This window comes from Lepidochelys olivacea (assembly GCF_965140295.1).
Source record: "Lepidochelys olivacea isolate rLepOli2 genome assembly, chromosome: 16".
Taxonomy (NCBI): Eukaryota; Metazoa; Chordata; order Testudines; family Cheloniidae; genus Lepidochelys; species Lepidochelys olivacea.
In genome coordinates this window covers 15,118,690-15,128,935 of record NC_140426.1, presented here as the reverse complement: position 1 = coordinate 15,128,935, position 10,246 = coordinate 15,118,690, and the positions used below count along the sequence as shown (strand labels likewise).

Sequence of the window (10,246 nt, the reverse complement as noted above, 5' to 3'; positions counted from 1 at the left end):
CCCGTGACCCCGGCTCGCCGCCGCGATTAGCTCCCAAGGCTCGTCGGGGCGTCACAAGAGCCCGCCCTCTTTGGGCGAGCCGGGGCGTGTCACTATGGGAACGCCGGGCAACACGCGAGGGAGGGGGCCGGGCCGGGCCACGGCTGCGCTGAGATGGGGGCGGGGTGGAGATGGGGGCCAGAGGAGGGAAGGGCAGGCGGGAGGAGGCCTAACCCCCACTGACAGGGGAGGAGGGGCGCTGAATCAACTATCCCACAGACCCTAGTATAGGTCAGCTCTGGCAGAGATTCAACTCATCAACCAGCCCCCCTTACCCCGGCAGCAGCAGCCCCGTTCAAAGCTGGTCATATGAAGCCCCACTCTAGGCAATTGAACAGCGTGGGTAGGGGACTGGGCCCCTAGGAGAGCAGCTGAGGTAACCTGCTCTGCCTGGTGACAAATACTTCTGAGCAAGGCCCCAGGGCAGTTCTGAAGCAGTGATGGCTCATTTACGCATCTGTCACATCCCTGTGTTCTGGCCCCCAGAGTGCCCGTGGGGGTTGGACCATTGTTAAATATTTTCTCCTGATCCATTTTTTTTGGGTTAACTTTATCAGAGATTTAAAAACAAAACCAAACCCCGCTCCCCCCAACTTTTTAATTGATCTAATCCATCTCCCCCTTCATACCCACACATGCTCAAACATTGTATGAAAAATAACCTGTAATTTTCAAACACTAAAACAGTGTACTGTTGAACTAGGGTGTAGCTGTACTTAAAGATAGCTAAGTGCAGAAGTGCTTAAATAAATGTAGCCAGCCAGCGTAGCAACAGTTTGTTTTTATTGCAAATACTCTCTTCCTCTCCCACTACTACTCATCCAGTCCACACTAGAATTTGCACTTCATTTTCCTTCTAAAGTATCCGTAGATACAGTAGGTTCTGGACAATAAAACACACCTGTATCACACACTGATACTTATGACTGATAGCAAAAAGCAGTCTTCAACTAACACAAAGTTTCTGCATTGATGACAGATGCCATCTCCACCACTAATTTCCCAGATAACCAGTTTCCTTGAAAAGTGCCCATGATGCCATGGAAAGGATTGTTATAAGTAGAGAAGAGGGAAATTAAAACCTAGTACCATTCAGAAGATCTCTCACTCTCTGACCTACAGCCAGAAGTGAAAGGATTCCCTGCAACTTAGCTCACCAAGACAGGTACCAACTGGCATTTCCACACTGCACTAGTATTAGCCAGAACTCAGTGAGGAAATACTAGTTCCAAAAAGTTCACACTATACAACGTAGCTTACAGCAATGGCTCCCACTCCACACAGCAAAGCCTTTGTTGCTCTTGCATTACAAGAAGCATCTAGAGAGCCAGAGGACTGCAAAATTCACAAGCACTCACTTGATAACAACTGATCATATTGAGTATTTCCAGGAACACTTTTCATGTAACTCATGCTAGGAAGCTTTTTTTCAAATAATCATTTTGCAATAATTCTTTCTTCAGTCTAGGTTGTGCTCTCTGGGCCTCTATCTTCTGGTAGACGAGAAACCCTAGATGCCATATACTGCATAGAAAGAGGAACTGAGCCTGTATTATCACTGACAATCCAGAATCACCTGTTGAAATAACAGTTTAAATGGAGATCACCCTGAAGACTGGAAGCACATGGCCTGCAGACAGCAGGATCTTTTCTATCATGCAAAGGGATTCCTTCCTCAGGGCTGCTGATTCACCCATTGCCCTCAGCACTGTACTTACAGGATGCTATTGCAGGTCAAATCTTAATGCCATTTAAGAGTTACACAGTACCTCAAATAGTCAGGAAGACACTCAGGACAACTTGGACAAGAGGAGATACAGCCTGAAGTCAACCCTGGACAGACCTCAAATATTTGCTTTTGCTCCAGGGTCCACTAGCCAGCATTGTGGTTTCTTTTTAACATATACTTAGTATGGGGCTCACCAAGAGAAAGTCAGTTTGCTGCACTCTGCTGTTTAAATCAGAATTTACCCTCCTCTCCAATGAGGTCCCAGGTCAGCACCTTTTACATGTTTCTATTATTCTAAATGTCATATTTACTTAACTGTACACACCTGTCCCCTCCTGCTCTCTTGGTCTCACGAAGCCTCTTATTAGCTCTAAGCTGGACAATCCACATGCCTGCACATCAGTCCAGGGGGAAAGGCCAGTGCATTTTATTTTTAAAACAGAAGGTCTTTCCTTTTTAATGTTTTTCTGTGCAAGAATTTTAGTAAGGCGGCTGCAGCAGTTGCCAGTTTGGGACATCGGCCTCCCCAATAGCCTTCTCCATGCGATGGTACCAAGGTTGAATCTTTGTATGAGTCATCATGTCATCATAGGCTTCCAGCCCTTCCATGACCCGGAGGACCCCATACACTGCCTGTGCCAAGAGAGGAGAGAGAGTTTGGAAATTAACATAGATAACATTAACTCTACATCTGGAATGGATGTAACTTCAGATTTAAGTGTCCCAAAACTCTACTCCCTTCCCGATCACCTATTCCACCCATCTGATTAGCAGAGATTATTGAGACAGTCACAGACATTAGATGGATAAATAGGCAGTGCCTAACAAAATGGGCAAAAATTTTGGGAGATGGAGTAAAATGAAAAGTGATTATAAGATCTGGTACAGTATCCAGCTCCATATAAACTCTTTATGGAGATATTGCTTCAGATTAAAACAAAAACCATTATCATTATTTATAATGAGAGCTAATGATGCAGGAAATGGTTTAAGATTCAAATCCTGAAGTCTGAGCTATGCATGCTAACCTTATGACCCTGTCCACTGATGTCAACAGGGCTCATCTCCAGTTGCAGATGTGGAAGCCTAAACTGCTTTTGTCATTACTGCTTTTGTCATTACTTCAGATTGATAATGTCCTACTTTGGGAAGTCATGATGTTTGTAAGGTATGTGCTTGGAGTATATTTCCCAGTGGAAAGGTGATTGGCTGGCATGCTTTCTACACACACAGCCAATACAGAATGTATGCTCCTGAACTATCTCCATATTGTACAATGGAGTAAACATACTCACCCTGCACCTGTAACACATTTTGACAACACAACTCTCACCTCCCACATAAGACACTCAAATGATATATCTAATACAGACCAAGAGGATATAGTACATATTTTATACATAATCATAGTCACACCTATACCATACTATGTGCATGATGAATGATAAATTAAGTACAGAGACCAAGGGTCTTGACCATTACCAAGTCAGCAAGATTCGGCTGGCTGCCACCCATGAATGGTCTGTGTTTGCCAATAGCTTTTACCCAGTCATTGGCTGCTTTGTACAAATCTTCTCGGACATTATCCTGGAGATGGTGCCTGTGTTAAGAGAAAATATGGTGTCCTCTAACTGGTTCATTTCTCTCTTTAATTTTCCCCTCTCATTACCCCTTCCCATGGATTCATATATGGCTGGGGACAGGGAATGCACTTCAGAGAGTGAATTGAAAGGCTTGGGTATTTTTAAAGATGACTATGAAGTAACTTGTGTGCATAAGCATCTCTTTCATTCAGAAGGTTAGAGGGCTCAAAGAAGTCCAATAAGTACTTAAAGCTGATTAAGTGGTTAATGAGCTATTTACTGTAGTGGTTAAAGCAAAGGACCAGAATTCTAGAAATCATGGACAGTAATTCTTTCTCAGTCACTAACTAAGTGTGTCACACTAAACAAGTCAAGTCTTGACCATTCCTTGGTTACACCAATTGATAAACTGGATTAAAGAAGGCACTTCTATTGGAAAGACAGCAGAAATCTAAAGGGGAAAGATCCCCTGGTCCTACTACTATTCAAATGGTGAGGGTACAGTGGAACTAGTTCCACTTGCAGTGATCATTCATTCAGTTCATGGGAATAAAATATTACTTCCCAAAAGCCAGTTTCTGATTGTTCTGATCAGTGGAGATTTAAGTTGCACAGATCAAACAAGTATAAATTCCTTTGATATTTTCACAGGTAGAAAAGGATTTTGCACCACTGAATGGCATTCAGCTGTACAAGAACATAACTGATGCTCCCATAAACTGTAATAACTGGAGTGACGTGCCTTGGAGCTAATGTTAAAATTAAAAATGTGTCCTTACAGAAATGGAAATTTTGCTTCTGCATGTCTGATTTGAAAGTTGTTTTGGGTCCACATATAGTGATCATTCAGATACAATGATCAGAATGGAGGGAGTATTCAAACTGACCCTTAGAACAGAACTGCATTTTATTTGCAAGGAAAATGCCTATTAAAAAGTGTTTGAGACAGAGTTTTACTGTTTGAAGTTCATGGCTAAGGGTGGTTAAAAACCAACGGGACAAAGACATTCCCTTGCTGTGTGACTGGGTCAGTGGTACCAACCTGCTCTTCAGCCTCTTGCTGATGAAGAACATGGCAACGGCCCCCATGTACTTGGCAAAAAAACCTTCCACGGTGCCAAACTTTCCCTCATGGACAATGTAATTGAAAGAAGCCAGGGCTTCCCTAGGTGTGCGGTAAACATTGGGGGAGATGAGGTGAACAAGCCAGTCATCTGCCCATTTTCGCCACTTCATTTCCTCCCTGTAGACATCCCAAGAAAGTAGTTTAAGTGAACAAGGTGGAAACATTGAATCAGAGGAGGAGGATGCAGATGATATCACAATAACTGTAGCTGGAGCTTCTGCAAAGGATGAGAGTGCAACATAGTTCCCATCCAGTCTGCTCCACTGGTAATATCCCTGAACTGTGGTCAGGAGGGATCCCTCCCCACTTAACTGCTCTAATGCCAAACTCCAGCTGGATGAGACAAACTAAAGCTCTAGATTCACTTTCTATTGTTGCAAGCAGGCTGGATGGCCCATGAGGAACGTGTGTCCCATAATCATGGGTTTTCCCCAACATTAATCAATCCCAAGTGACCCTTCCAGCTAACTCAGGAGCCTAAAGGGACATCACTCTCTGGGAAGAAGGCAGGGAGGAGAGAAAGCAAAGGAGGAAATTAGTGCAATGGTTGAGGCTCGGAGTACACCAAAGCGGGGGAGGGGGGATTTTCACATAGAAGTATTACATTTTGCAAGTTAAACAAATAAATTACTTGAAACAAAACCATTCCAGTTATTTATGGGTGTCTGATGTGTATCATGTCAAGAGCAGCATTAGGAGGATTGTGTTCGTGTTCTCCAAGATGATACAGGAGGGGTGCTGTGAAACCAGCTCAGAGACCCCTAGCACATGAAATGCTTACACCCTAGTTTCTTTGATGGGGTACACATGCTGGGTCTCCATTTCATCCAGCATGAGCCAGTATTTGTTCCCATACTCAGTCACCTCCTTGCCCCGCTCATTCACAGCTTTCATAGGAGGATAAAATGACACAATCTCTTCTAAGCTCTTCTTCCTGAGGGGAGAAACACAGTCAGAATCTGCATGGTCTTCTCCACGTGTTACTGAAAAACAGTTGCTATGAGTCCTCTTTTTGGGGCAACAAAACACTGGCTGCTCTAAAAATAGAGACTTCCATAACAAGGCAGCTCAGCGGTTGTAAATCTAAGGACTATCTCTGTGCAGTCTGTATTTTCTCTTTCAGAATTCCTCTCCATCTTGAGGTGCAGTTAGTCAGAACAGTGACTGTAAAAAAATTTGATGATTTTAATAGCACTATGGAGCTGATACAGCTGTGGGAGAGCAAACTAGAGCCTATGGCACCATAAGGAAACCAGATTCCAATAGTGGAATATTCTATTACCGTTGATAATGTAAGAGAAAAAGATCGTGGCTAAATTTTTAGGTCTCAGGAGGAGATTGACCGTTATGGGGAAATAAAAAAAAACAAAAAACCAGCATAGTGAGCAAATATACAATTAAAATACTTGTCCTTCAGTTATAATTCTTCCCCCACAGCGTAAAAGTAACTTCCACTGGCTTCAGTGCAAATTGTTTGAATCCTGCATGGGGGTGGAAGCAATAATGCCAGTGGACTTTAAAGTCTCACTCCTCCCCCCGCCCCCCCCAGCACCCCTTGACTTTCAAGATCTGAGCAAATTTGATCTGGAATCATGGATAGAACATAAATGTGTCGTTTTTAGAATGGTTTCAGTTTGAAAGTTGACTCTATACATGCCCGTTATACACCTTATTATCCCAGATATATCTTTACTGTAATATGTTGTAGTAACGTTGCAGTGTGTTCATGGATGCAAGACTAAGAGGAAAGTGCACTTAATGTATATGAAAAGAAAACAGTAAACACACACTGAAGCCACACACATTAAAATGCACTACTATGGAACAGCTTAATGCAAGAAACTAATGAGAGAGAGAGTACATGTAAGTGTCATTTCAAATAACCCACAGTAAGTATTAACCAGACTCCAGAATAGTCAGCTGCAGCTAACAATGTCTCTCTTATGGTTAAATTTCTATATACTGAGGTTCTCTATATCACAGGGGGGAAAAAAAGGAATAGAAGTACAAGTTGTCCCAGATATAAGATCCCCTCCTTCTCCATTCCCTACTCAAGCTCTTTGTAACCTGGATCTAAAGAACAGGCTACAAGAGCAGCAAGTTGATTTATTTCCAGATATTCTGACTGGCCAACAAAACAAAACAAAAAAATCAGAGGAAGGTTTGATTAATTTCATTTTTGGACTAACTTTTAAGTCTTCTTTGTGCAAAGGCAGAATTCTGATTAAAAAAACACCTGAGCTCTATAACTAACACACACACACACACACACACACACAAAAGTGTTCTTGTTTTCCAGTTTGCCTAAGGCAATTCACACTCAACTACATTCTCACTATCCAGTTCTCGTACCTGGAAATGAGATAGGTCTTTATTGCACTGATGATCACTGAAGAGTCATTCAGTTGCTGCAAAATAGAATGAAAATAAATTTAAAAAGAGATGCTGATGGAGCTAAGGAGGAGGAGCTCATAAGAAGCTCTGCCAATTGAACCCCTTTGGGGCTTAAGTAGTCCCCAAGTCCCTTCTTCCCTAATCTTCCGTTTATTTCCATAGGCAAATCTGCTATACTACAGCCGTATATCTATTATTCTGCTTGTTCTAGACAGGCCAATAGTGGAAACCAAAGTGGGTTTCAGTCTGAGCCATTGGCATTCCAGGGGGCAAACCAGCATGGTAAGAAAATATACGGTTAAAACACTTATCTTTGGGTCATAATTCTTCCACCACAGAGTACAAGTAACACCCTCTGACTTCTGTACAAATTGTTTGAATCCTGCATGGGGGTGGGAAGAATAAGACCAGTGGACTTTAAAGTCTCACCTTCCTCCAAACTCCCTAGCAGCAGCATAGCTTGTCACTGCTAGGGAACATTGGGCGTTGTGAGTGTTCGGCAAAATAAGAGTGAGGCTAAGGAAGAGGTAGCTAAGTATACAGCCATAAAATGAGGAACAGGATGCTAAGCAACCTTGGAAATAAAGTAGGCTACACCTGCACTTGGCTAGTGACCCAGTGCTAGATGTAAACCCAAGAACCATGGTTATTTGAGAAGCAGAGACTCACCAGAGTGTTTCCAGCGTTGGCTAAAAGGATGGGCACCTTTCTGTAGGAGGAGAATTTGATCTCCTTCCTCATTACCGGGTTCACTTCCACAATTTCATAAGGCACCCCATGGTAATCAAGAAAGGCTCGAACCTTACTGCAGAACGGGCAGGTTTTGTATTGGTACAGGGTCAACTGCAGGCTACCTGCAGGGAGCTGAGGGAGGAAAATGCCAGAAGTTTCTATGTTCAATTCAAATATCACCTCCTCCCCCAATCGATTTATGTTTATTTTAAATTGCTGTTGCTGATATTTGGTGTTCAGATTATAATCTAGTCATCCAAATCAAAGCTCACACCTCTGGTTAACCAGCATTTTCTTCCAATGATGTCATAAATACTTAACTTTTTTGTATAATGAATATCTAATTTTTTAAATATCCCCTTATCCCTTTGTAGTAACTCCCATCTCTTATGAATATATGGTTTTGCCAACTGAATCCTATAGGTTAGGGACCAAGTCATCATAAGAATGACATTCACAACTCTGCTTTCTACACAAAAATCCAACCATCCAGCCTAAGAAAATTAAACAAAATTAACCTTAAAAAACAAAAAGTACCCCCCCCAAAGTAATAAAATTAACAAAAAATCAAAACCAAACCCATCCCCCACGCACAGTTTTTATGCTGCGAAGGGAGAGGTGTCAGAGATTCCATGAAGTCCACTAGAGACTTTGCTATTATCTATTTTACGTGGAAGATGCTCAAATACTACAGCAACGGACAGCAGTACAAAACCCTACCTTCAACATTTTATAAAAAAAATACCAGTGACTTATGCCAGGAAGCAATGGCTTTTTTGGGGGGAACAGTGGTTGCAAGGTATTGGTTGAGAACATATAAACACAGAATCTGATCTTGCATTGTTTGCACACCAGACCTTCACTGAGAATGCTGGGTGCACAAGGAATAAAGCATCAGTATTAGGCACAATGCAATTACACAACAGACATTTAACGTGCCTTGCTTATTATTCATACATTATAAAACACATGCCACCATTTTAACTTGTTTCTCATTTCCACAATCCCTCAGGGTATTTGCAGGAAGTCATTAGTTGATGGAAAGCCCGATGTAAGTGTACAGAATTGTTGTTTTCCCTGTCACTTGACAACTACTTTTTGCTTTTTTTATTCATTAAAAGCAATTTTTATAGTTACTCAAAGAAGATAATGTTGGGTAGTTTAGGCCTTTAGATTTTAATACTTTAAATGTTATTTCCTAATAACATCTAATATTAAGGAGGTGTGTGTGTTTCAATCAATAGAAAAAGCCTGCTATGTGTATTTAAACCTTCTCTTGAAGGGTTTGCCACCCCCAAATACTGCAGCATTATGCTAGTGTATGAGAACCAGAAAGCGAACAGACTAAAAGCAAAATTGAAACTAACAAGACTATTTTCTTTCTATTGACTAAAGTTAGGTATGTGTGTATGTCTTGCAGGATCAGGATCTATAAGTGTTTAGTTTTAATACACAAGAGTTATTAGTAAAATTGGTAGACATTATTTGTCTAGGATATTGTAACCTGATGGCATCACTTGTATATTCTAGATCACTTACCATGTAATTCATCCATAGGCATGGAAAACATTAATTAGCTAATTATTTTTATTATTAACTTTATTATTATTTTTAAAGTAGCAATTAGCCTATCCAGCAAAAACTACAAAAGGATTTGCAGACAGTAAATAGAAAAAGCAGCCACAGATCATTTGAGAGACTTTTGTAGCCTTTTAATCTGGAGACTAGGCTAAAATACTATCTGAAAATGAACAAAAATAGAAACGTCATATAGAAGAGAAAATCTGTGAGGGGGTGAGGAAAAAACCAATTTCAAGGTTCTTCCTGCCACCCCCTTAAGATTTCATTAAGGATGGGAGCCAAGATCTCAGTGTGCACCCCAAAAATGGAAGATATTTGGGAGGCAATATAATTGCACGGGAAGGACCATCATTTCAGAATCATTTGTAAGTGGGGGATGGGAAAGCACCATGGGGCCCGGTGTTCCTTAGGGATTGCAAGGAGCTTCCGGATTTCCTGCAGTACTCTTAAAAGTGGGGGAAGTGGGAGGTTACCTTGGCTGCCTGCTGCTCTGCAAGGTGCTCCTGGGCCTTCAGGGGATACTGGAGAGTCTGGAAGAGGCCAAAGGTGCCCCCCAGGGCAAAAGCAGCCCCCACCAGCATGCGGCTGCCCTTCCGTGCCCGGCCCCGTGCATAGCGTCCTGTCCCAAAGGGGATACAGTACCCCCTGCTCTGGGCCCGCAGGAGCCCCACCCCAGCCGCCTGGCCAGCAGCCCTCAGTCTCCACGGGAGCAGCCCAAGGCACCTCCAGCCACTGCAGGCTGCTGCCATCTTCGCTCCACAAGGTGGGCGGGGGAACAGTGCGGGAGGGCCTCTACACGCAGCACCAGAGGCTTTAAACCAGAGCAGAGGAGGCCTTGAGGATAGAGCGCCTCTGCTGGGCTTGTGTTTTGATTGGTTGGTTTGTTTGCTGCGGCATCATTTCTTCCCAGAGGCAGTACTGCACAGGGGCCAGTATCCCCATACAGAACTGGGGACGGGTGGGAAGCAAACCCGGCGCCACCAGGGGAGAGAACGTTTGCCTCCCCAAATGATTTTCAAGCCCCCCACCCCATCATTGCCAGAAAAGCCGAAATATGTACAA

General features: G+C 42.7%; 1 protein-coding gene across 2 annotated transcripts; it reads right to left on the bottom strand.

The window, feature by feature from the left end:
- Window positions 1-805: 805 nt before the first annotated feature.
- Window positions 806-9,986, bottom strand: PTGES2 (prostaglandin E synthase 2). 2 transcript variants are annotated; one of them, XM_084650268.1, is made up of 7 exons: window positions 9,658-9,986; window positions 7,541-7,735; window positions 6,830-6,885; window positions 5,259-5,411; window positions 4,394-4,594; window positions 3,251-3,368; window positions 806-2,401 (listed from the first exon to the last, which is right to left on the bottom strand). In XM_084650268.1, exons 1-7 carry the CDS (start codon window positions 9,931-9,933, stop codon window positions 2,249-2,251), a joined length of 1,152 nt encoding a protein of 383 aa, XP_084506394.1. In that variant the 5' UTR covers window positions 9,934-9,986; the 3' UTR covers window positions 806-2,248. The 2 variants fall into 2 exon arrangements, with proteins under 2 accessions (XP_084506394.1, XP_084506395.1); XM_084650269.1 differs by lacking the exon at window positions 7,541-7,735.
- Window positions 9,987-10,246: the final 260 nt, after the last annotated feature.

Bases quoted from the DNA above. Each gene is read 5' to 3' on its own strand.
- PTGES2 (XM_084650268.1), bottom strand. From the start codon at position 9,933: ATGGCAGCAGCCTGCAGTGGCTGGAGGTGCCTTGGGCTGCTCCCGTGG. The intron at 7,736-9,657 runs GTAACCTCCCAC...TTCCTCCCTCAG, and splicing joins CAGAGCAGCAGGCAGCCAAG to CTCCCTGCAGGTAGCCTGCA. The intron at 2,402-3,250 runs GTAATGGTCAAG...CTCTTGGCACAG, and splicing joins AGCCGAATCTTGCTGACTTG to GCAGTGTATGGGGTCCTCCG.